We start from the raw sequence: 27,930 nt of genomic DNA, 5'->3' as shown, positions 1-27,930 counted from the left end.
CAAAATTTGTTATATATATATATGTAATTATATATTTTTTTAGTTAATTTTACCCCTTTGTTTTAAGTACTTGTTCGCAACAAGTACCGCTGACTATCGATGTGATGTCACTGTCAGATGCTTGACGTCTTTTAAGCCTGAAATGTCAACTATGATAAATCACAATACACGTCATAAGTCAAAACTTACTGAAATCATAACAAAAAGTACAAATGTTTTTACTATTTCTTAATAGACTGTGTATTTTGTTAATTCGGATAGGAAAAAATAAAATTACTTTATAATTATCTAATAGGTTTTTGAGATTATTTACGTAGTTTCACCATGCAGTTCATTTGTATCTACTGAGTGTTTAATATGTAAAGTGAATTTATAGCAATTTGTGCCAATTACTATCAATTTATTGCGTTTGTGGGTAAGTTGTTGTTTATTTACGTTGCACAGTTATTATGAGTATTAACTTGTTTTTTATCGGCGTAAGTATTACTTACTGAGTTTCACTCACAAAAAGACAGAAATTATTGTTGCGGAACAGTTTCGTAAGTTTGACGTTGTGAATTGTGCCTACCTACTTACATTTTTATTTAAAACTAATAATAATGTTACGTGCAGTTGTAGAAGGGAACATACATTTATATGTTACGAATACCTACTTAATGCTATAATTATATATTTTCTAAACCCATGTGCTATAAATAATGCTAGTTATAGAATTTTTTTTGTTATATAAATCTTATTAAAGCCTGGTAGATTATACATGTGGTTTATGAATTGCGACATTTTTGTGAGCTAAATTTCGATTAAAACAAATTTAAATATCTTATTAGCACTTTTGAAAACAGAAATAGACACATATAACACCTATTTTGGGCCATGTCCTTATGTTACGGGCTTATGGGACTTATATTATTTACTTATGATGTTGATTATGGAGATGAAATGTTTTTTTCATTTATGATCATTATATGCCTAATAAATTCCTACCTCCCACCATGTAGATTGACATAAATTAACCTTTTTAATATTTCTTTTAACATATAATGTACATCTTATTACTTATACACATAGTTCATTTTTAGGAGGGATGACTTAAAACACTAAGGGTCTGTTTCACAATGTATGGATAAAGTAACAAATAGCTATGCAACACATAAATTATTTGGAAGATAAATTTAGCTATCTGTCACTTCATCGGACTCATAGCTTATCATGGACTTTATGTGACAAATAGCGCTATCTGACAGTCGTGAAACGCAACAATAGTGTTTATCCTACCAATAAGTAATAAATAGCTAATTTGGAACTTATGTAGAACTTATCCGTACATTGTGAAACAGGCCCTAATACTTTTCTAGTGGTCTATCTGGTTTTTTTAGTGATATTTGTAGGCATAATTATTAGCAAAATATAAAAGAGTTGAAGTATGTCATTGTTAGTGTATCTCCGAAGGAGTATTAAATAAACTGTTGAATAATATTGCCATTATTATTGAGTAACTGAGCGTTTTTAAGGCATGTTTTGTTATGCACCTCATGGGGTCTCCTTGATAGGAGGGTACCAATTCTTAAAAGACTGGTAACACATTTTCCAGTCTTCTGACAGTGTTCTCACCAGACCATTTGTCCCGTTCTATTAAAAGAAAGAATATATTCTAAGTATTAGTCTTTTCATCATTATCTGAAATTAACAATATTGACAGACTTTGAATGATACTTTTATGTGATGTTAAATGTGTAGGAACTGAATTTTGAATAGAGGAAATGCAGCAAGAAATTTTGCTATTCTCAGGGTGGCCATTATCCATGACCGTTAGCCCGATCCCTGTACTTAAGATTCAACCTGTGCTCAACAACAATTCATTTGTTTAACTTATTAAAGTTGTTTAGTTAATAAGTACTGTAAAGGGTACTGTAGTTGTAGAAAAATAAATTTACAATAGATTTTTATGTGTTTATTTAGAACATAATTTGACCAATAATGGGCTCTACTGTAATTTAGCCTTTAAGCCTTTTGTTGGTAACAAAACGAGTACCAGTATAACAGAGATCAAGGCAGCTTGGTTGACCCACCACCAAGGTTGTTATAGATAACCCCAGCCGGTAGGACAGTGGCCCTATAAACTAACTTTACTGCTTATATGGATGGATGTGATTGATACACTGATAATTTGTATATCACACAAGTATTGAGTGTATTTTTAATTTCCTTACTAAAGAAGTTTGTAGCCATATAAAGATTTTGTCATTTTAATGCAACAAATTGTCTTGTCATATTATGTAATTTAAATATTATTATAAGCACCAATAGTTAATACACATAGCATGAATAGTTGATTATAAAACATCTAAAATTATCTGTGATGACCTCACCGTGGAATAAGTAACCTCATTGTGTAAATTATAAGCCACTTACTATAAGCATTACTGGTTTCACAGTTTAGTACAAAACTGTTTAACTAATAGGTTGGGGAAAAAGTTTTTTCGCATTTTTTAAGAAAATTCAAAACATTTTTTAATATAGTTTATTTACATTTAACTAAAGTATGTAGGTACCATTTTGTTCGATAACTTTTTGCCATCATTTAGGTAGGGACATGATCTCATTGCTATAGAAACTTTGGGGCTTCTGATCAAAATACCGCGACAATTGGTTTTGGCAGACCTCTTGTGATATTAACCTGACACTGCCTAAAGAATTCTGAAGAGACTGAAACAGGTGGAAATCTGAAGGTGTAAGGTCAGGACTATACGTCGGATACATTATCACCACCCAGCCAAGCTCTCTTATTTTTTGCTGAGTGGCTAAAGATGTGTAAGGTCTAGCGTTATCATGATGAAAAACCACACCCCTTCTGGTGATTAATTCCGGCCGCTTTCTCTCAACTTCTTGCTTTAATCTCATCAGTTGTTCGCAGTAGAGTTCAGAATCGATGGTCCTGCCTGGTGGTAACAGCTCATAATGAATAATTCCAATCCCACCACACACACCATCACCTTGTTGCGAGTTATCCCGGGTTTCGACACAGTCTGTGAAGCCTGACCGGCCTTTGACCACGACCTTTTTCGCACGTTCTTGTCGTACGTGATCGACTTTTCGTCATCAGTTATCAGCTTCTTCTAAAATGGTTCGGTTCCATTAAGTCGTAATAAAGAACCAAAAATGAGTACACGGTTCATTAGGTGTCTTACAGTGAGCTCGTGAGGTACCCAAATATTGATCTTTTTTGTGTACCCAATGTTTTTCAAATGCGCCACAACTGTTTTGTGGTCAACTCCCCTTTCTTCAGCTACGTCGTAACTACTGATATGCCGATCTTGCTCCACTTTTTCAAAAATGGCATCCATTTTATCCGTCATAGGGCGACCAGAGGGACTTGGATCTTTGACATCAAAATTTCCGGATTGAAAACGCTTAAACCAAATTTGTGCTACTGTCACAGACACTGCGATAGGGCCAAATTAACGTCGCAAATTTTTTTCGCGGCTTGTGTTGCATTTTGACCTTTTTTGTTGTAAAATTTTAAAAAGTATAGAATTTCTTCATTCGCTTCACTCATCTTGACGGTACGAAAAATAAATAAAAAACAGACATTATCCTAATTTGATTTTGGAATTATCTTCTTTAAAATCTCAACTTTCCTTGATAACAAAACAAGCCAGATACATATAGTATAGCCAAAGAGATTTTGTTACAAGTTCATACATACTATAATGCGAAAAGACTTTTTCCCCAACCTAATATATGTAATCATTCAACCTAGAATACCTGTTTTATTAGGTTCCATTATGCCTAAAATCCTGAGCATTTCCATCTAATTTTTGATACTGCATTTAAAACTTGGGTGCAACAAGAAAATTAAAGGCTGAAGAACCCACATTCCAGCTTCATATTTTTTTATGATTTTGCCACCTGGCAACATATACTACATATAGCTATTTCATAATTATTGTTATTTTTTATAAGATTCTATGTACAATTTTATTTCTAAAGTAGATACTAATGGCCTCGGTGTTGATTTCACAATTTAGCGTATAGATGCGTCATTAAAACTCGTAGTAAAATGCACTCGCAAGCTAAATTGAAAATACGTACCCATATTAAATATACATATGTCGACATCGACAATAACTAATCGGATACAAATTATAATTGTATAAGTAACACACTACTTTTTCCCCGCCTTATCGAACAAGATGTTTTTAAATATAAATATTTTTTATGCCTGCTAGTTTTATTACGATTACGATATATCATGTCTATTACACCTATGAAATAAGAGAATTATTTTCTTTTTTATCTCTTTCCAATCATCACCAAAGTTCAAAGCTATATAAATATCTTAGAAGATTATGAATCTAACTTGAGTGTGATGTATATTTCCTTTTGGCCATTAATTAAGAATATCGGTTTTATTTATTATAATAGTTTCCTGTTTTCTTATCGCACGGTATATATTTGCATTTATTAGAGGATGGTGTGCATACAAACCTTATTTTATATTAGAAGTTGATAGTTAAATTTAATTATTTTTTACATTTATTTATTTTTCTTACCTTACATTTTGGTTTTCTACTGAGCGCTAAAATAATAATTAAAACGATAAACCTCTTATGACGCTAGTCGTCATTTTTATTATTATTTTAGTAAGAAAATTGGCCTTATACCTTTTTGTCTTTGTTAGGTAGTTTACACATATAAGCTTTCCATAAAAACAGCTTGGACTTGAATAATAGGGAAATTCCCTGGTTTATTTTGTCCTTGTAGTAATGACGCGATTAGTCCGAAGCTTTGTTTCGGTTGAGTTTCCTTTAAAGGCCGATTTACATTATCTTAGTGTTTAGGAGAGTGCTTTAGGATAGTACTTTAGTTGAAACATGTAAACGCTACTTGCTTGAGTAAACGCTACGCTAAAGGACTTGCCTTTCAAGTTGTACTAAAGCACTCTCCTAAACACTAAGATAATTTAAATCGGCCATAAAATCGAAGTATCGGATACTAGTTATGACTTCTGCGACTTTTATTACTATTGAATTTCTGAAAAATTTTACGAATCGAAATCCTTAAGGTATCTGGACATTTCGTAGTTTTAATCTAAATATAGGATACATAAGGATTTTAATTTTCAGGGTGTTGTGTAGTCGTGGGTAGTGGTCACATGGATGGTGATGGCAGGAAGCGGATGGCGAAGGAGCGCGGGTCGCCTGCGCACTCTACGCGTTCTGCTCAGAGACACGAACCGCGCCCTGCGAGATGTGAGAGACGTGTTGAATTGTGGTAAGATTTCATCCTATACTTTTATATTGATCTGGTAAGTAAGAGATTTTATGTAAAACATAAAATACTTATTTAATTAAGGACTAAACAAAAGAACCATAGGAAAGTAAAATAAATATTTTATCTTGCGCTTGAATATTTCGTGAACTTTTAACTCGAAATATCTCTAGGGTAATATTGTTAGATTTGATCTGAATTATGCATATAAATAAAATGTACATGCCATTTTCAATATGTGCAGATCCGGATGTATCATCAACTGTAGAAGACATAACTGAACAATGTTCCCGCCCTACTGCGCTGGTTATTTTGGGAACCAGTCCCGATGCAAAGGCTCGTCTTGTGCACTGCATTCTTGGAAGGCGGCTGCTGCCCGACCCACTTCCTAGAGGATGTCGCTGGGTAATACCATTCTTGGTTTCGTCCGCCCCTCAACCCTGTGGTAATGCGTTCGAATCACGACTGCACCAATTTATTTTTATTACTAAGTGCGCAAATCTTTGCTCTTATGGTGAAAGTAAGCAACGTGAAGAAACCGTAATGTCTTAAAATCAAAAATAAATTATGTTTCAGTGTCTCACTAGATGTATGAATGTGTCAGGCACAGACTAATCACCTCTTTTAAAATTTAAATTCTCAAAAAAAACTGATGCAATCTGTGGTGTAAAAGTTTATTATGAAATATAAGATACAGGTATCTCTTATTCCACATTAAATTTGAATCGGTAGACATCCCTACTCATCGGCAAAGAAGACAGAGGGTGTAGGCCGAGTCATACAAAATGACTATGGCAAACAACACATATATAGGGTTGTAACACCACTGGATTATTATTACTATATTCTAAAATAGTAGATTCAATAATTTGAACGTTGATATTTATTCAATACTTGATTTATTTAGTAAGTACCGAAAAATAAAGATTATAAAATCAAATTCAAATTCAAAAATCATTTATTCACGTAGGTAACACAATGTACACTTGTGATTCGTCATTAAAGAAATAAATATTAATGCTTCTAATTTTACATTTACTGCCAGTTCTCAAATCAAGGGCGTAGAACGGAAGAGAAGAACTGGCAATAAACTCTCCGCCACTCTTTTTAATCGCCATGTTTTTTTTTTTACACAACGTTTGTAAGGAGCTGCAACCATTACACCATGTTCCACATGACATTTTAAGTAATTAATAATAATAACATAAATAAAAACAAAGACTTGTCCCCTATCAGCAGGAGGCATGGTGAAATAGGAGCACGCACTTACATTCTCGTGGGAACAACACGCAACCACATAGAACTCTTAAGTAAATATATGTTTGAGAAACGCGTATTAAATCGAAATTGTACATTCCAGTTACGCATTCAGTATGGTTCGAGTACCCAAGTGCACCTCACGCTAGGGACAAGTGAGTTCGAGCTGGTGGAAGAATTGGAGTGCAATCGACAGCCATGGGACACGTTGCCTTTGCAGGTATTGAAATATTAAACATTTTGTATTATAGTATTGTCTCTGTTCTTAGCTTAAAGCACCTTTAGCAACCAATAGTTTTGGTAAGTTTCCCGCAAAAAAAAACTATTGTTTAGTTTTAATTGACTTAAATGCTTTCAGTAAAACAGCGTATTTGCCCGTTGTTTTGAAAGAATAAAAAAATGTAGAAATAATTAAATTTATAAGAGTATAATACGCGCAAAAACTGCTGGTTATCACAGAAACTAGATACGACTTCCAATTGTTTAAAAAAAAACATACTCAAAAATTGTGTCAAGTGACAGGCTGTCGGCTGCGATGAATGCCCTTTTTGGGCATCTCGTACGTTAGTTTGCCCCCCGATCCTATTAAAAAAAATCGGTTGTCTGTAAAGTCAGTTTACTGACGATTTTTGAACGTGACAACGTCATAAGAAAATACTGATGGAATGGTTGCATTTTTCAAAAGAAAATTTTAATTTTATTTCTTTGATAGATATTTTGTATGGATGTAGAGAAGGAGGTAAATGGGAATCACAATTGAATTGATCGATTACAATAAAATCGATATAATATTATACTTTATAATATACAATAAAGATGTCGGACGCTGCCGAACGCGGAGGTCCATTGTGCATCTTTGTCGCTCGTTCCGCGCTCTCGCTTGCACTTTACACTTAAATGGAACGCCTCAGAGCGAGGTAACGCCGCATGCGTCATGTTTTTTCGTGCGTGCAGCCGGCTCCATCGAATTTTAAGACGTTGTCACGTCAAAAACCTGCCAAATTTTGATGTGCAATTGATTTATATACTACGGTCTTGAGTTTGAATATGTGATTAAATTCGCACTCTCCTTATTCCTCCACGTATTAACCTAATTTATTATATATTTTTAGGATATTCTTCGCCAAGACAGTAACGACCTCACAACGATGCTTGAAATCGAACTGAACAATTCCTTCCTCAAAGATGGTCTTCGAATAATCATTCCGCCGGACCTTGAAACCGATTCTGGCCAAACATCCTTACACGGTTTAAAAGAGCTCTACTCAGATTTTTATCAAAAACGGGACAGCATTTTACGGAATTACTCCCCGATATATCTCTACGCGCTGGACCGCTATGGAAGGAATATCTTCAACGAACCAATTAATAAAATGTCGGTTTCAAGAAGCGACGAGGATTTTTGGGCGACCTTTGATTTGTATAATGTCACGAAAGTTGATATAGTCAAGAAAATGTATCCCGTTGTTTGGAAGGAGAGCTGTGAACCGGCGGTTTTTAGTGCTGAGGTGAGATTTTACGGTGTTAATATAAATCTAGATACAAGTCCTTGTAATTTTTCCGCATTAACTCGTAAAGGTTATACTGTGGACAGTGTCTAGACCATAAATTTTAACAATTATAAATACCTTACTAAATTTGATAATTAATATGATATGTGCTTGCCTATTTTAATATATGTGCTGATTTGGGATGATTGTGCGGTTTTTTATAATTCATTAATTTAAATGTGCCACTTTCTTTGCAAATAAAGCGATAAGGCAGTTGCCCTCCTTTTTGTTTAATTATTTGAACAGTTAATACAAACATAAACAAAAATGTTTAATAATACTAAAATACATTTTCAGAACTGTCTCGATCTCCATCAAATAAAGGAAATTAATCCCAGATCTCAGGTCCTTTTCGTGCTTTTCTCTGACAGTCTGAGTGAAGACCGGCGAATGGAAGTGAATGAAGCGACTGAGTCGACTGAATCGCCGTATAGGAGTGAAGAATTGCCTGAGTCTGACAGAGATCTTTTGAAAGATGGAGTTGCGTGAGTCTTTAATAGTACTCCAAATTGTCATACATTTCGCTCGCATTTTTCAGTAATAAAAAAAAAAACTAATGAGGAACAGAAAAAAACCAGTGGCCTTACTACACATTTAGTCCTGAACCTCAGATTTCTGTATCTGTTTCATAATCATTTGGCGGTCGACTTTTTGGGTCTAATGTAAGCCGGTTACCTCACCGTTCGAGCGAATGTTAAATGCGCACATAGACAGAAAGTCCATTGGTCCACAGCCGAGGATCGAACCTACGACCTCAGGGATGAGAGTCTAAAAGTTCTGAATTTAATGTTATTCTGATTATACAGTGCCACAAAGTCTTTGGATCGGAAAGCTTTAGAAATCCGATCTCAAGAAGAAAAGACAGCGTTCTTGAACGAGTTGCTTGATCAGTGGGAAGTTGCTTGTAAGTACCTAGTATCGACTTATGTCAAAGTCAAAACATTTATTTCAATTAGACCACCTAAAATGGCACTTTTGAACGTCAAACAAAATACAAAGAAGATTCTAGTTGCCCCTTCCAAAAAGTAGTTTCGTGTGGAGAAGAATGGGCAAGAAACTCCGCACTTACTCTTTTAAAATAGGTTTACAATATTTTGTTACATTTGTTAAATAATTCAATGTGAAGACAATGTACTCTTAGAATAAACTACTATACTAAAAAAGTTAGCATACATGTTCCTCACATATTTACAAATATCGAAACCGTAGAATATTTACATAAAAGAGTAATAAAAATATTAAAAAAAAACACAACAAAACAGTGTGAGATAAAATAAGTAATTACATTTGTAGCATTATAAATTAAAAAAATATGTTAAAGCAAAAAATCAGCAACCAATTTGAATTTGTCCAGGCTCTATGATTGTCCTATGGAGCACGACCAGCTATTTATCTATATAAACTTATATTTTTAATAACCACGGTAATACTTGCAGCAATCTCTGCAAAGCATCGCGCAAAATCTCAATGGCTGATTTTAGACGACTCAGATATTTTTAAGAACATAGATAAGACGGAAGTTCAGCGTAAGAAAGACCCAGTCGCACGTACAGTTAAAAGCAGAACTGTATTGATAAATAATGTACTGAAGTTCGCGACTGATTGCGTACAAAACTGCATATTGGAACACTTCTCGGTTCTAAGTGAAGTGAGTTATTCATTAATTTTCCTGTAATTATATGTAGGTAACTTCAAAATGAAGGTAGGTAACTTTTTTCATGTTCGGGAGTCGAGACTTAAATAGCACTGAGTATCATTTTCTAATCTTACCCCAAGAAGATGGTTTATAAATATTAAAGATATTAAAAAGAAATTACATTGTAAATTGACATTTTGAGTGCCTTTCAACAATAATAAAGCCATTAAAGAAATTGAAATAACTTGCTACACGCAGAAATCAACTTGGCACCTGCGTGGAATGTGCTTCCCCTCCCACCGCACCCCACCGCCTACCGCTCTAGCCCTTGACGCGACAGTACGATCAGTTAATTAAATAACGTTAAAAAATAAACTAAAATTATATTTGTTTTAACCTATGGATATAGAACTGTTACCACAAAATATACCTACATTTAATCTCCTTATAGATAAACGTTGATATTATAAATAATCAATACCTACGCGCAAAATTCGAGGGGAGGGGGAGAAGATTACTTGAATTTTGTATGCAGTCACTATGACGTCATTGCAGCGAGATGCCTAGTTAACTTTTGCGTGTGTAAGGAAATTAAAACAATAAATAAAATTATGAAATATATTTTTGTGATAATAATCACTACATGGTTGGGAAATACTTTGTTTGTTACTAATAAACAAAAGTTATTGGGCTCATTTCTAACATTCTTTCACCAATAGCTACATTCTCGCTACCCCACATTATTCTTAATAAATTCTATAGTTATTGTCACAATTTAACAGCTACCTGGAAAGCGATTTAAAACATTCTCGCTGATGCTGACATATTAATGTTGTATAATTTTCAGATACATGTAAAGGTACTTCAAGAGTTGATATTGTCTTCGTTTGACCTGGCGAGAGAGTTACAGGTGGTGCCTAAAAAGATACAGTATGTTGCCAAACAGGAACAGTATTTGTATGAAGTGAGTTAATAATATTACAGTCCAACAAAAGTGTTATCAATCAATTATTAGATATATTATATTATATTTTATTTAGAAAATAGTTGTAATTTTTCTTCTTTTTAAAATTATATGATTCTAAAGAAAAATCTTTTTAACCGGATTAAAGTTATGTATTATTATAAATTTACAATTATTTAACATAATTTTAAATTTAACCGACGTTTCGCGTGCTTTACAGTACATTTTTATAATAATATATCTTAAACTTAACTTTAATCCGGTTAAAAAGTTTTTTCTTTAAACGTGTTAAGGTTATGTCAATAAAAGACAATACTATTATATGATTCTACTAACGGTATTGAACCCTCTAGCTTAAACTTTGTCTAAAAGGCTGGCAACGCACTCATGATCCTTCTGGCATTCAGAGTGTCCATGGGCGGCGGTATAAACATAAGTTGATTCTCTTGCCCGTTTGGCCCCTCTTCTATAAAAAAATTGTTGAGAATAATTTATGTTTTATTGCAAATTAAAAGCTTCATCATGTGTACTTTATATAAAACGGTGCAATGATACTAATTTATTTTTGAGGGGTATAGTAGTAGTAGCTCTATCATTAAGGTTCTAAGTCCATCTGAAATCATGACATTTTGATTTAAAAAAATACAATATATGAGAAAAGACAATGCAAATAGTATATATTTAGGTATAATAAAAAAAATATTTTTATTTTTACAGACTATAAATGCTAAGTTCTCAGAGGGTGACAAGAAACAGGAATTGGTGCAGATAATGCAAGAAGTATTACAGGAGATGAAATATGAAATACACAATATGGATTGGAGTGTTGATGGTAGGATTATTTAAATTTATTACATTCATTATTTCGGAAAAAAGTTGGGTGTGTTTGAAAAATGTGGTTAAAAAAAAAATATTGAAATTAATTATTCTCACATATTTAGCTAATAAAAAATCGCTTGATTCTAAATTGAAGTTCACTTAAAACAGATTTTTATTGTTGACTAATTATACAGTAACAGCTCGCTTCATTATTTTTTCTTGTCATATGCATATTATTTTTTAGTTCCATATATTTATATATATCTCATATTTACATTTCAAATTTATTTTTAATCAAACTTTATTGATGACATCGACATCTTTATTACGACACTCGCACGTACCCACAAAAACTTGTCTTGCTTGTTTAACGCGTATGTGTCCGTGTACGTGGGTAATATTGAAGTAGTGCGTGCGCAAGTGCCCTTTGTGCCGATATGCTTGGCATTTTATATACATTTTTGTAATCGTTAAAACATTAAATCAATTAATTCATTTAAAATGGTGTTTATTTCATCTACCCCATATACTTATAAACAGGTTAGTTACTAATCTAATTAGTAAATTAAATTAATAGATAGAATTATCTAATAAATTACTTTAATAGACAGTTCTCCATTTAGCTTGCATCTCTTTTATACATACTATTTTATTTGTTGCATGTTTATACTAAACGAGCGGCCGTATGTCTAACAAGCGACTACAAACTGTCTTTCAACCAATCCCTAAGTATTTTAATCTTAATATTTTAGATCTCCCGTGCCATCAAGACAGGCAATTTATGATCTCGAATTCATGTTTCTACACACCCAGAAAAACTCCGAATAAAGCAATACGACTGAACCAAATCAATCGGCCACAAAGTAGTACTAGAAATGAAAACGATTTCGATGAAGCAGATTCGTGCCATTTGGTGGACGAAGACAATGTGAGTTTGTCGGATGGTGAAGAAGCGCTGTCGTACGATAGTTTTAACATCGATGATTACGATATTGTGATGTCTAATGAGGAAAGCTTTGGAGCTAGTCAGAGTTATATAGATTATTTTAAGGTAAATAAAGGTTGCAATATTTGGTCCTTCGAGTCGGATAATGGAATCAATTTTTTCATGTAAAAAATTCATTCCCTTCTGCATTTTTGTAATGCAGTGATGGCTATATTACAATTTCGAAAAATATTATTTTATATGTCACTAGTTGTTATTGCGTCATTCAAATATATGCATATTTTTTCTACATACAACAAATAAAAAGGTATAAGTAAGAATATTAAACTTTTAGAGTACAAGAGAGCCTCTCAGCGGTACAATCCCGATCGAAAGTGAATCCCTCCCGCTTTCTCCAAGTTTTAGTGGACGAAGCACGGTATCTACTTGCTCTAACACCACCTTATCCACCAAGCAGGCTTCGCTTGACGTGCAAAGGACAGGTATGTTCATTTTCCCTAACCTAGGTATATCATCTATATATAACTAGGTATATCAGCACGGCTGTGCACTAATTATGTATGTATAATTGTTTCTTGGGTAAACAACACTAATAATTGTGTAAAGCTTCCGAAGCCTTAACGTGTTTGAATTTTGTTGTAAATTTCTATACGAGTAAGAAATTCCATAATATACCTAGCAAGTTGGCGGTCAGCCATCGCTTTGTAGTAAAATGTTTGTTGTTTCAACGAGGTAGGAATCCAGAACGATGATTGACGGTGTAGAGATGCTTGGAAAATTCTCGATACAACATTAATTTTGTACTTGCAAAGTAAATTTTGGATATGAAACAAACATTAAAATTATGTGAAGGTGAAAGTTGAATTGATATAAAAATTTATTTGATTTCAGTCTTGTCAAAACTAAGTCACAAGATAAGTGTGAAGCTAGTCAAGTTTGTAGATTGCCTCAAAGACACTTACTTCGGAACCTTGCAGAGGTAAGTTAAATTTATACATAATTGATATAAAATATCCCATAGTTCCTAGTGGGAGTGCCATGCTGTTGCCTTCGGGCTTCAGCCAAATGGGCAGGCACGACCGGGGCAGTACCACTGTCTCTTAGAAAACCGGCGTGAAGTGATGCAATAGGTTCGCCCTATTGTACTCGCGTTTCGTGCGGTGAGAGAGACTCCCGGAGCCCATCCCCCCCCCCCCCATATGAAATATGAAGGCGCAGAAAAAAGAGAATCTACCCCAGGGGGGTACCACACGCGCTCGCGGTGGAGAATCCCCCTCTGGGCGTCCAACACCGGGACACTCAGCACCCGGTGGTGGACGCACAGGCTGCCCTTCGTATTCTGGGGGGGGCAACTCTGCGCTCAAAAACAAAAACAGTTATCGTTCTCGGGGCAAACGGAGCAATTCAACAAAGGCACCCCCGTCCACGCTCGCCGTGGACTTCACAAATGTTAGGGGGCTCAATTCCAACATCAACGCAGTCCACTACCATTTAGAGACTGCGAAGCCGGCCTTGCTCTTTCTTACCGAGACTCAGATATCCCCCCCGGCTGATACTTCCTACCTCTCCTACCCGGGGTACAAATTGGAACATTCATTTGTGCCGCGGGCTGGAGTTTGCGTGTACGTCAGAGAGGATATCTGTTCTCGTCGCCTCGGGACGCTTGAAGGAAGGGACCTATCTAACCTCTGGCTGCGCGTAGACTGCGATGACCATCCGCGATTCTACGCATGCCTGTATAGGTCCCATAGCGGAAATACCGAAACTGACCGACTCATTGAGCACATCCAAATGGCTACAGATTCCCTGCTCGAAAGGGTTCCTACCGCTGAAATCGTGATACTTGGCGATTTTAACGCCCACCATGCCGATTGGCTCGGCTCTGAAACCACCGATCACGCGGGAAGATCCTTTCACGACTTTGCTTTAGCCTACGACCTGACACAAATGGTCCCTGCGATTACACGAATACCAGATGTGGATGGTCATAAACCCTCTTTGTTGGACCTTCTGCTGACTTCACATCCGGAGAACTATCAAGTCTCTGTTGACCCGCCATTGGGTTCATCAGATCATTGGGTGGTCCGGAGTACTGTGCCATCTACGCGCCCTTCACGGCCCCGCTTTATGGGTTGTCGCCGTATTTGGCACTATAAGTCAGCAGATTGGGACGGGATGCGGTCTTTCTTTGCGTCCTACCCTTGGGGGCCTATGTGCTTTTCGCCGGAAGCTCCAGATTCCGTCGCCGCCTCTGTCGCCGAAGTGGTTCTGCAGGGCATGGAACTCTTTATTCCATTTTCTGCGGTGCCGATCGGTGGCAAGTCTCAGCCCTGGTTTAAACGTTCTTGCAAGGCGGCCTCGCGTCGAAAGCGAGAATGCTTTAAGGCATGGGCGGAAGCGGCGAAATCTCGTGATGCCAATACCAGCGAACTTAAAACAGCATATAACTCAGCCTCCAGGTCCTTCAAACGGGAAATCACTAAGGCAAAGTCAGAGCACATTGCCGGATTTGGCGAGAGATTGGCCCAACTCCCTTCAGGGACACGAGCCTTCTGGTCTCTCGCCAAAGCTGTCCAAGGGAATTTCTGTCAGCCCACCATTCCGCCACTGCACAGGGAGGATGACTCTCTAGCCCATACTGCGAAGGAGAAGGCCGACCTTTTGGGCTGTCTCTTCGCGTCCAACTCGACTTTGGATGACCGAGGGAGATCACCACCGACCATTTCGCGGTGTGATTCTTCGATGCCGGAAATCACATTCCAGCAACGTGCTGTCCGCAAAGCACTTTCTTCCTTGGACATTCATAAGTCGAGCGGGCCGGATGGTATCCCCCCAATTGTGCTGCGTACTTGTGCTCCTGAGTTGGCTCCGGTCTTAACGCGCCTTTTCCGGTACCTGTACTCGCTCGGCACTGTCCCGAAGTGCTGGAAGACCGCTTCGATACATCCGATCCCAAAAAAAGGCGATCGCTCTGATCCGTCCAACTATCGCCCAATAGCTATAACCTCCTTGTTCTCCAAAATAATGGAAACCATTATTAATAGCCAGCTCTTGAGGTATCTAGAGGGCCACCAGTTGATTAGCGATTCTCAGTACGGCTTTCGTCGTGGTCGCTCAGCTGGTGACCTCCTTGTATACCTTACCCATAGGTGGGCAGAGGCAATTGAGTCCAAGGGGGAGGCGCTGGCGGTAAGTTTGGACATAGCGAAAGCCTTCGATCGGGTGTGGCATAGAGCACTTCTCTCGAAGCTTCCAGCCTATGGGCTTCCCGAGAAATTATGCGATTGGATCTCCAGCTTTCTGGCCGATCGGAGCATCAAGGTCGTCATCGACGGAGCATGTTCCGACCTTAAACCCGTAAACGCTGGGGTCCCACAAGGCTGTGTTCTATCCCCGACCCTATTTCTTCTGCATATCAATGATATGTTGCAACTTAGCAACATTCATTGCTATGCGGATGACAGCACTGGGGATACTCTTTACACTGGCCGGGCAGGTATTTCTCGGGCAGTTGTTGATGAGTACCGGAACAAACTTGTGTCTGAAGTCGAAACTCTACTACATGGAGTCTCAGACTGGGGCAGACAAAACCTAGTCCAATTTAACCCCAAGAAGACACAAGTTTGCGCGTTTTCCGCTAAAAAAATACCCTTTGTCGCTACTCCTCTTTTCGAAAACACTCTTCTTAAAGCCACAGCCAGCATTGGAATACTTGGCGTTGACATATCGAACGACGTTCAGTTTCGCGGTCACTTGGAGGGAAAGGCTAAATTAGCCTCCAAAAAGCTTGGTGTGCTCAGCAAGGCGAGGCAGTACTTCACTCCGGGCCACCGCATGCAACTATATAAAGCGCAAATTCGGCCCCACATGGAGTACTGCTCTCACCTCTGGGCGGGGGCTCCCCAGTACCAGCTCCTTCCACTTGACCGTATACAACGCAGAGCGGTTCGAATCGTCGACGACCAATCCCTCTCCGATCGGCTTGATCCTTTGGCGTTGCGTAGAGATGTGGGGTCACTCTGTATCTTCTACCGCATTTACCATGGAGAGTGTTCAGAGGAGTTGTTCGGATTAATACCTGCAGCTGAGTTTCATCATCGGACGTCGAGGCAGAATACGAAATTCCACCCGTATCACCTCGACGTCCGCCGTTCCACAACTGAGCGTTTTTCAAGGCAGTTTTTGCCGCGCACCACCACTATGTGGAACCAGCTGCCCACTGAAGTATTTCCGAACCAATTCGACTTAGGGTCCTTCAAGAAAAGAGCGTACCAATTCTTAAAAGGCCGGCAACGCACTCGCGAGCCCTCTGGCATTGAGAGTGTCCATGGGCGGCGGTATCACTTTACATCAGGTGAGCCTCCTGCCCGTTTGCCCCCCGTTCTATAAAAAAAAAAAAAAAAAAAAAAAAAGGTATACAGATACTAGAATTTTAAATTATGGTATCCTTTAAGATTTTTGGAAAATATAAGTAAAAGCTTATTAACTACATTTGTCCTAAGCTTACGGGAATATTGCGATATCCTTTTTTTATGATTTCCCATTTAAGAAGCTCAAAATTTTATCTCTTCCATGTATTTATATTTTAGAGATATCCTTATTCGTGCACAGAAACATACATAATTTTAAGTCGAATGTAGAAGTTGAAGTAAGAAGTAGACATGGGATGAAATTGGCTGTGCCAACAGCTTTTGTATGGCAATTAAAGTCTACAATAAAAAAAAGAATCTAAAGAATTAAAAGATCTTCCGTCTAGATTCTTTAAAAAGCGACTTAGTGAATTACTTTTAGAAAAAATGTACTATTCAATAAATGATTATTTGCATGAAACACCGTAATTGATATAAAGCTAATGATTTAATGTATATAATATAATAGACTAGATAGTATAAGAATTGACATTGAATAAAAATGTGAAATACTTTAAGACAAATTTGCGCGCCATCGTGTGTGGCAGAATATGCGAACGATTTATGATTGTATCACCTTAACATTTTGTACCATATTCTTGCAAAAAATAAATTATTATTATTAATAAAAAAATATTCATATGGTAAAACTAGTATAGTAAAATTTGCTATAATCATATAACTATAAGCTGGTTGAATATTTTTTTTTAATATTTCTTTTACAGTTTACGACTTTTTATAACAATTAAGTATATTAATTTTTATCGTGCATTTTCAGATGTCTAGAATCGTTGGAGTCGTGTTGTCGTGAAGAGCTAGGCGGTCGTCCGGCGAGTGAAGCGATGCGGCAAGTGGTGTCTGCGGCGGATCGGATCGACTTGCAGCCTTGCGCGTCCTTCTCCCTACTGAGAAGCTTATTGGACTCTATTAGAAGACTGTTCTATAGGTCAGTAGGCTTAGAAACAGTTAATATATAAATCTATTTTAAAGTATATTACAATAAATTAGTTACATATCGTTTACCCCGAAGAACAAAGTCGTAAAAGCATTATTTTTTTTTAGGAAAAATAAATGAAGGTTATTATTCCTAAGATACTAAAACAAACAACAGATATATATTTGACGTTTTAAACATTGTTGTTATGTATTTAGTGTAAATAGTAAAAAAAAACTATATCTTAATATAATATCCCGTAATTGCTTTGTCAATTGCGAGTTAACTGCTGGCAGCGCCATTTTGGACTGTCTGCAGTCCACGCTCGCGACCATCGTTGATTTTGGAGTTCTGCAGATCTTTTGCGAATCCAGGTTCGCACTTGCCAGAAGGGCAAGGGAAGGAGCGGATATGGACCTAAACGAGTATTACTAATATTGTACACAAAAAAATTTCCGTAGAATATCCTTGTTTTTTTTAAATAAAATCCTACATCACCCAAAGAAGTCAAAAATGACAAAACATTAAAATAGTCGTAATAGTTTACGACTTTGTTTCCCGGGGCAAGCGATATATTCTCTTGTATTAAGTCAAAAAATGCCAAATCCAGAATCAAATTAAGATAGCCCTGTTAAGAGCGTTATTTATTTGTAAAAGCTCATTTTTCCTTGCGTAATCTATATATATATAATGAAAATGAACTTCGTTTGAGGCTCAATCACGCCTAAACCACTGATCGTATCGACATGAAACTACCACCATTCGATGCGAAATTTTAAGGTGGTTTATGGCTATTTATTTATTAAATTCCAACGTTCCTTCATTTTTTTATTGCTGTTTTACTTTTATGAAAATTTATCCATACGGACTTCACCGCGGAAACATTCGGGGAGGCTTCCTAGAACCTCTAAACGTCAACATCTGTTAAAAACTCGATTTTCGAAATATTTCAATTTTCTTAGCGGGAAGTTAAAAAGAAGAATAATAAAAATATGAAAAAAAATAAAATAATGAAACATAAAATTTATTTTAATTCGTCCAGCAAAGCGGGCGCGAAACGGCTAGTATTAGCATATAATAGAAATGATTGAATTAAAACATCACTTATATGATATATGAATAGTGTTAATGTTAACTAATGCTTTAATTAATTTATCAGATTGCGAGTAGTGACTGGCGAAGCCGAATCCGCTTGCTGTGCGCTCAGTCCAATTTGGCGAAGGCAGGTGGCGCTATACACACTTGCGTCCCTCTCCACGCATAAGCTCGCTCGCCTCATCTCCGAACAGGTAATGCGTGTCTTAACCTGTATACTCGAATTGTGTAACAAATATGTAGGTGACCTTTTGTGCCTAAGGAATAGTTGCTAATAATTATATTAGCAACTATTCCTACGTATCATACGGAAGTGCTAGTAGGTGTTAAATACATTCATAGACTTGTGATCATCGCCAAATGTAAAACAAAAGACGAAACGATTGTGCATTTTCCATTGTGATTAACAATATAATATATAGATCGCGATCGATAATACGCGTACGTAGTAGACGCGTTGACGAATCATGAACGGATCACTTATGCAATTATAATTATTTATTTATTGAAGTGAAACTTCTTTATCGGGGTTGGAAAAAAATTTACTGTAACATTTTTTCGTTACGCGTCACATTTTTCCGTTACGCGCCATCTTTTCCTTGTCCCTACCACGGTTGATCCGAAGAAATTAGAAGCCATTAGTAACAAAAATATATAATAACGATAACAATGATAGTAATAATACTAATAATTCTATTACAATTAATGAAATTCTGTAATAATCTTAGTACTACATAGTAGTACAGTAATAAGTTAAAAAGAAATAATTGTATTTGTATAGGTATGTTATCTAAAGCTGGCGGCTTCAACACATTTACACTTTGTGCTTGTGTAGTGTCTGTGAATAAGCGCGAGACGTGATGTCAAACTGAAATACAATCACAAATACATCACGAAAAGACTGTCCGTCTCTCTCGCGCTCGGTCAAGCTTATGAGTATAAAAGAGACAGTTATTGTTTTTCTTTTGCTACTGTTTATGTTGATCTTTACTGTTTTATATTATTATTATTTTATACATGTTGATCTTTTTTCAAACATTACCAGGGCAATCTCGTGAAATGGTGCACAATGTTTTTAAGCATCTTAATAAAAACAGTTTAATGAAAAAATGTTATATTTAATTTGACATCAGATGCGACTGGGGTTTCTCAATACTTCTCAACACAAAGAATAGTTAGTGAAGCTTATGTCGAAAAATGAAAAATTATTTACACGAACTACTCTTTCACGTTCTTGGTCTGGCTTAGAACTTTTGGATCCACCCTCGTATGCACCTTATATTTATATGTATTTGACACATTTTTATTTATTTACAACCCACCCAACCTTACTAAAACCAGAGTGGACTAAAATGTATAGCATGGCAAAAAAATCATATTTTGAAACATACTGTATGTGAAATTGCATTAGTGTGAGTACTGTGAACCCGCCAGCTTTCGATAACCGACCTATATTCATGTCTATGATAATAAAAGCCTTTTGTTAAACTTTATCTAATTTAACTTTATTTAACCAATTTCTGTAAAGTTGCATATAGTAGATCATTTTTCGAAAAATATTCACTTCTTACGTGTGTACACCTAGTACACGCACACATTTTTATTTTATTTATGGAGTATTTTTTTTCTTTGATATTAATTCAAATTTTTTTATATTAATTCTATCTATCACTACCAGACTCAGGATAACTGCGTTCTGTCCCGCTCTAACGCGTATTGGCGCCACCTATATTACGTCATCGTGTGTTAGGTTTTTATTTTCCTTACGGAATTTCTTGATTCGGTCACCGCGCTCAAAGCGCGCCGCGATAAAATATATGCAATAGCTTAAAAATATGAGGTTTAAATCTAGCATTAATTTCGTTCACAGATCGTGGAACGTTTGAGCGTAGCTCATGGGCGATACCAAGCGGCGCTGACGTCACTGGACACTGCGCTTACTGCACGTCTGCATAATACTGAAGACGTCAAACTCACCATTAGAAAGAAGTTAGTTGTCTTGTATTTATATTAGTTTTCTTTAATCAAAATCTCTTGATAGATGTAACAAGGCGACTATATGGTTCTTTAAAATTTGATTATCGTTCAAACTTTACGTGTCAATATAATATGCTAGAAAGGACTTAATACCTAAAAACTGAACGTTTTAATTAATAAAGTTGAAAATAATTTTAATCAAATTGTTTTTCACTGCTTACTCAAGATGTTGTTAAACCCTTATGGGTTGCTGAAAAAAATTTAATGGAGCTAGACCTCGAAAAATTGATTGAATTGAAATCAACAGATACATAAACTTTAGTTTTATTAAAGAGCATTTTTAGTATTTGGAATACGTGTGAAATGTGACACACAGACACGTATTTCAAATAGAGAGAGAGACACAAAGGTTACCAACTATTACATATACTATTTAAGACTCTCACTATACATTTTTCAAGAGGCCCATACAAATCTAAGAATGAAAATATTTCCGATATTGGTATGTTAAATATTTGTAATTATTATCATAAAATCTTCTTTCAGGTACGCTCCGCTCTTCGCCCGGTTGTGTCTAGAGAGTACATCAATGTGTGATCTACTGATGTATGGCGTACCGGACCTAGGCCGAGAAATCGGTACAATTTTAACTGTCATTTTATAAATTGATTACAATTATTTTCTTTACTAGATGAATTATTATATATTATTGTAGGCAAGTTGTTGTCCATCTAAGCAGTAACAAACGTATAACTTTTTTACCTAGATACCCGGATATTTATTTCAACAGACTAAACTAGATTATTAATTTTCATAAATAAATAATATTATTATATATTTATTAGTAACATTACTTATCAAAATTATATACATGCTATATTTAAGCATTTTACCCAGTCACATAGAAACTACACTAGCCAAATTGGATTTCGAATCTACAGAGCCATTACTACATATCTTGGTATGACTTTGAGGTTTCATAAACTAACACAGACGCAGTACACATAACATCATAACAACTTTCAGCTACACTCTTAAATACATGCGCATACACACCCATTCTCACACTCACTCATTCACTTAATTTGTAACATTAAATTTATTATTATTATTTATTTCTTATTATTATCTTTTTTTTAACTGTTTCAAACACTAAGCACGTAATAATTGTGTTCTAGTTACACTACACAGGGCCTCCCTAGTGTGGGGACTAGCGATATATGAATTCTGTCACAACCCTTTTGTCATAAATAAAGTTTTTATTATTTATTATTATTATAGTTATAATATGAATGTGCTATACGTTAGGTCGAGGTCAGTACGGTGTGGTATACGCAGTGCGTGGCTCATGGGCGGGAGCGACGCCTGTGGCCGCTAAGTCTGTATTGCCTGCCGACGATAGGCACTACTACGAACTAGCTATGGAGTTTTTCTATACCAGGTGATCTTTTTGTATACATTTAATTTTATTCTTCTTCTTATAGTGCCATCTCCTTGCGAAGGTTGGCGATCATCATTGCTCTTTAAATTTTGAATGCCTCTAAACAATGACTTGGTGCTTTGTTTCAAGTTTTTCAACCAGGAGATTCGTCTGCGACCAGGTCTCCTTCTAACTGCCACTTTGCCTTGTATGATTAGTTGAAGGAGCTCATTTTTTTTTTATTAGAAATAACTATAAAACATTGCTTAAATTTAATAATATACTGTCGTAGCGCGGTGTTTTATAGCCATCATTGATACATACACAATTTGTTTTTTTCTTCTTAAGTATATTACGCACAAAGAAATTCTTCAGATTTTCCCGTACAACTGAACTCTTCAGCTAGATAATAAATGTTTATATGATAACATTTCCACCATGGTTTAGTGTTTCGGCTAAATTCACCCAAATCTCTAACTAAAAAACGCCACCATAGATGACGTTCGCCCTGCAATTGTAATTTAAATGTATGATTAACGCTGTGCTAGTTGACACTAACAACTATTGATTGAAATATTTATTATTATTAACGTCCTTAAAGTGTAGATGACTTTATTAACAAGACTTACCTAACGAAACTGTGATAATGTATCGAAGATAAAAATCTGGATAATGTATAGGTCTAACACATGTCGGTTTCCTCACGATATTTTCCTTCACCGGGCAAATGTTAAATGCGCACATAGAAAAGAAGTCCTCTGGTGCACAGTCGGGGATCGAACCTGCGGCCTCAGAAATGAGAGTTGTACGCTGAAGCCACTAGGCCAACACTGGTCTCTTAAACAAATATACTAAAAACTATAAGACCCTGACGAACGTAAAAAGTATAATATTAGAGCTGATTTACACAGGGTCAGTAACTGACTACAAATTCGAGGCAAGTCAGTGCTGACCCGAAAAAAACCCTGTGTAAACTGATTTGAAGTCAGTACAGTGGCTTGAAGTCAGCGCTGACTTGAATATTCGGGCACGAATATTTTAAAGTCAGTTGGCGCCCCCGCCACCCGCGCACCCCCGCGCCATCCATATAAACCCCGTGTAAACAGACAAGTCAGTGCGTGGTTAGTCACTGCCGCTGCGTTGTAGGGTGACCACGTTTTTTTCGCTGGCGATAAAAATGAAGCTTAGCGAAGACAAAACCTTAAAATTGGTGCAATTATATGGCCAGTTTGTGGAGCAGGATCTTCAAATCCCAATTGCTTCAGCAACAAAGCAGAGCCACCAATTTCGTTTCTATCGTCAATCCATTTTCTTACGCGTTGTCGTTTATTTTTAGTTATCTCATTTTCTACCATTCTATCAACAGCAAAATTGATAAATTTTTCAACAAATAATTAAATCGTCGTTTCAGTTGTTTTTGCAAATTCATTTTTCCCACTGACTTCACAAACGTGTGCTCATCGTGAGAAACGCACCACTACTACTTACTTCATGTAAACAGTTAAAGTCAGTCGCGGCGCCGACATTGGCGCTGCGACTGACTTGTCTACTTACCCTGTGTAAATCAGCCATTAGGTTAAGAAACTAGGTATTATTTTCAAATCTAAATTATACATGATTGTTATTAAAACACCTTGAAATATGTTGTGCAACTCAGGAGCATCCCGTCCCACCCGCGTATAGTCCGCCTACTCGGGTCCTTGGTACAGCGTGGCGGTGGCGGATGTGTTAGCGTCACATTGGTCTCAGAGAGATGGGCTCGCGACCTTCACACTGCCGTAAGAGCTGGACTCAGTTTCGCCCAAAGGATGAAAGTCAGCTGTGATATTGTTGAAGGTAAGTTAGAAGAATCATATATAGTTTATAGTAAATATATTTGTTTTTTAATGGCTACGTAGAAGAAGGGGAAAGAAGTTAGAAAAAAAATTGAGTATAGTTATTAATAAATGTTAAAATGTATACGGTATTTGAAAACTCATGTTTGTCTAAACATTTTAACGTGTGCTATACATTTCTAAATAAAACCTTGAAGTCGTAAAGTGTAATTGTAATCAGGATCTTATAAATTTCTAAATATAGTTTTTTTTTTCATATTGGCTGGTTTGAGAGCAGGATTAGCCGTTTAAGTGTGCGATTTTTAATCCGTAGGTTGCGTGCTCAACGAAACACTAATAGATTTTCCTTTCTATAAAGTATATTTTTTAATTTTTTAACTTTATTCATATATACAAGTACACTTATGAACGTCCGAAAAGAAGTTAAATTAATTCTAAATTTACTACCAGTTCGCAAGTCAAAGGCGTAACCAACTCTCCGCCACTCTTTTTAATTGATAGGTTTTGAGTCGTACAAATTGTTTGAACTGATTATATACGATGAAGAAAAACTTTGAGAAATTGAAAATGTGTATGTAATGATTTCAGGCATCCGATATCTTCATTCCCTAGGCCTAGTCCATCGAGATATTAAACTCAAGAATGTCCTCTTGAACAATGAGAATAGGGCAGCATTATCTGATCTGGGCTTCTGTGCGGCTGGAGCGCTGGTATCAGGGTCTTTGGTGGGCACACCAGTACATATGGCACCAGAACTGCTGGCCGGAAGATATCAGAGTGCAGTCGACGTGTATGCCTTTGGAATACTCTTCTGGTAAGGAAACGTATATATTTTGAGTTAACGAACTTATTTAAAATTTATGTAGATTCGACGATATCTTTTTGTCATGTATTTTGATTTCTAGCTTTACAATTTCTATAAAGCTTTTCTTTGATGATTTTTAATATAAAAAGGTTTATATAATCGTCAAGGGTATAATGCAGCTATCATTCCATATGTTTTAATTATAAAAAGATTATTTTAATTTTATTGAAGTGAAACTTTAGGCGCATGAGGGTAAAATTTTTACGGAACGTCGTTTTTGTCGATTTTTTTTCTTTAATAAATATGTGCTAGTATAATAATGTGGTGCAATTATTCATACTTGAACACCGATGGTGTTTTTAATACATATCAGTATCATTTTTTTTTATTATCTAAGTAACAACATACCATTTTTTTATTGGTTTTGTATTTATAAGAGCACAGAACCAAGACCTTTTTTTGATAAGACCCAGTTGGCCATTTTAGAAAATGTGGAAATAAGTTAGCAATTATGATAATAATGAATTTGTTATATTATTTGGTAATTGTTACCATATTTATGGTTGTATTTCTGTATACATAACAACAACTAATTTTAATTAGCCTTAGTATCATTCATTAATTCATGAGAAAGATTGGCAAAATGAAATTATGGGATTTGGGCAGCTTAATTACTCAAATAATTAATTTACAAAGAAGTTTCACTTCTGACATGTGTACTTTGTACGCACGCACTTTTGTGTATTATTTTAAGTTTCGTGTGTGCTTATAACTAAATGTTTATGGCAGGTATCTCTGTGCTGGAAGTATCCGCTTGCCGGCTGCATTTGAGAGCTTCCAGAACAAGGAACAGCTATGGAGTAAGGTAAAACGAGGTGAGATTTGAGACATATATATATTTATCTTACAATACAATGCATACAAATATTATTTTAACTTAGGGAGCGTTCAAGTATTACGTAACGTATTTTTTTTCCTTTTATAAAACGTTACGATGCGGGGCGGGGATTAAATTACGCGTTGTTGTTAATATTTTATTCGACTTACACCACATAATAGTAATTAAAGAGTCACTAGGTTGTCACGAAACGTTTTACTATACTTGGGTACAGTACTGTACTTGGGTACTGAAAAACGTTACGGCGAGTAACATGGGGGGGGTCAATAATCTCCAAAAATTGCGTTACGTAATACTTGAACGCTCCCTTATATGGTCCCTACCTATGCCATTAAAAATGATTTAATAATAATACAGTTATAGAAACTAAGTCATTCTAATTGCACTGTTGTAACTAAAGTACTAATTTGTCTCTTTCTTTGCGTTTACGCTATGATGAAAAAAGGGAATTGAAATTTTTGTTCTTTTCGTTAGTAGAGTAAACGAAAGTTAATTGAAAATTCTAATATGCTATGAAACTGCCGATAGGTCCGTCTCATTTCGAACTGCGACTTGTATAAAATGAAGTCACTTGTATAAAGAGTCAAAGTATAAAAATAGAGTAAAATCCACATTATTCATGATATGATATGCTGCTGTGTTTTCTTAAAGATGGAATGGAAAATGGTGTAATGGTTGCAGCTCCTTACAAACATTATGTAAAACAAAAAACTTGGCGATTAAAAGAGAGAGTTTATTGCCAGTTCTTCTCTTCCTGTCTACGCCCTTGATTTGCGAACTGGCAGTAAATGTAAAACTAGAAGCATGTATTTCTTTTTTGACGTTCATAAGTGTACATTGCGTTACCTATATGAATAATTGATTTGATTGAATAATTTTATTTGCTCATAAGACGGCACTGATGGAAATTCTTCTTTATCTGTATATATGAATAATAGTTATAAACAAGCATTGCTTGCTTTTTTGATGAAACAAAAAAAATCTCGTTTTCTCTTATTTATAAATCTAATTGACAATATTTTCAGGTCTTCGACCGGAACGCTTACCCCAGTTTTCAGACGAGTGTTGGGACATAATGCAGTCCTGTTGGGCCACAGAGCCTTGCCAAAGAGCCTTATTAGGTGATATCCAACCGCGTCTAGAGGCAGTATTACGCACTGCTCTTATTGAAGATCAACCCGGACCAATATTCACACAACGGACCAGTCTTTCAGAAGACGACAGTCTTAATATGACAGGGCTGGATGATTGACAGCACTTGTTTACTGAACTTTTTTGAACTGTTGGTTAAATCTAAAATAAAAAAAACATTTCAATTGAAAGCTTTTGGCAAATGTTTTTGGCGTTAAGTGGATTATAGCTAGCGTCACCATGGTTACGATATTCATATAAATATAGTACTCACGGAAACAAACATTTAAACCATGTTTTATAAGAAAGTTTGTATCGATTTTTATCGAAATTGCGTTTTATTTGTAAGCTGTTTGAAACTTTTTTAAAAAGACATTAAGGCGCTTATAATATTACAATGGATTTGAGTTGGGGTTAGATTAGGGATGATTTTGATTACAATCAAGCGAAACGCGACACGATTGTATTATTTCCTTATATATTAAGTGTTTGATACCACATCTTTCATTTCGTGGTGCATAAGCCCAATATTATGCCATCACCGCCCAACAGTAAACTTAGCAACCCCAATTCTCTATAATAAGAGAAAAAAATAATCCGACAATTTTCTTCAAAAATCTTGTATTGTTATTTTTAGATTAAATTTTTACACAACTTTCAAATGAAATTATTGTTTGCTTCACAAGATCACTACGATTAGCATGATGTGTGATAGATTTTCTATGTATCAGTAAAAAGTATGTAATATGAAAAAAAAGGTTGCGTGTAGTTATGTACGCGCGTAAGAAGTTATACTGCTTTGGCATTATTAAAAATAGTTTTTGATTGCATGCAAATGATTAATTACAATTAAATAATCAAAGATTGGAAAAGGTGTCATTATAGTCAATAAAGTTCAGTTTACATTTGAAAAATTAAATAAATAAATATTTATTATTAAGTGTACTTAACATAAATTCAATAATTATTCGAATGTTGTTTTT

The 27,930-nt window shown here is 35.8% G+C and overlaps 1 protein-coding gene across 3 annotated transcripts; it reads left to right on the top strand.

Moving 5' to 3' along the window:
- The first annotated feature begins 188 nt into the window (after positions 1-188).
- On the top strand, positions 189-27,805 carry LOC125057338 (dual serine/threonine and tyrosine protein kinase-like). 3 transcript variants are annotated; one of them, XM_047660984.1, is made up of 22 exons: positions 189-415; positions 5,127-5,274; positions 5,516-5,676; positions 6,632-6,748; positions 7,641-8,036; positions 8,376-8,563; positions 8,885-8,982; positions 9,515-9,726; positions 10,562-10,678; positions 11,396-11,510; positions 12,250-12,425; positions 12,778-12,925; positions 13,335-13,422; positions 17,631-17,798; positions 18,946-19,075; positions 20,752-20,870; positions 21,405-21,496; positions 22,167-22,299; positions 23,936-24,114; positions 24,702-24,927; positions 25,708-25,793; positions 26,842-27,805. In XM_047660984.1, exons 2-22 carry the CDS (start codon positions 5,160-5,162, stop codon positions 27,066-27,068), a joined length of 3,291 nt encoding a protein of 1,096 aa, XP_047516940.1. In that variant the 5' UTR covers positions 189-415; positions 5,127-5,159; the 3' UTR covers positions 27,069-27,805. The 3 variants fall into 3 exon arrangements, with proteins under 3 accessions (XP_047516940.1, XP_047516937.1, XP_047516938.1); XM_047660981.1 differs by having other exon boundaries at positions 12,250-12,548; positions 26,842-27,804; XM_047660982.1 differs by lacking the exon at positions 189-415 and adding an exon at positions 522-539 and having other exon boundaries at positions 12,250-12,548.
- The last annotated feature ends 125 nt before the right edge of the window (positions 27,806-27,930 follow it).

The sequence above is a fragment of the Pieris napi genome, chromosome 16 (genome assembly GCF_905475465.1).
Source record: "Pieris napi chromosome 16, ilPieNapi1.2, whole genome shotgun sequence".
Classification (NCBI taxonomy): Eukaryota; Metazoa; Arthropoda; class Insecta; order Lepidoptera; family Pieridae; genus Pieris; species Pieris napi.
Note: the sequence above shows the minus strand (reverse complement) of the source record. Positions and strands in the feature narration are given on the sequence as shown.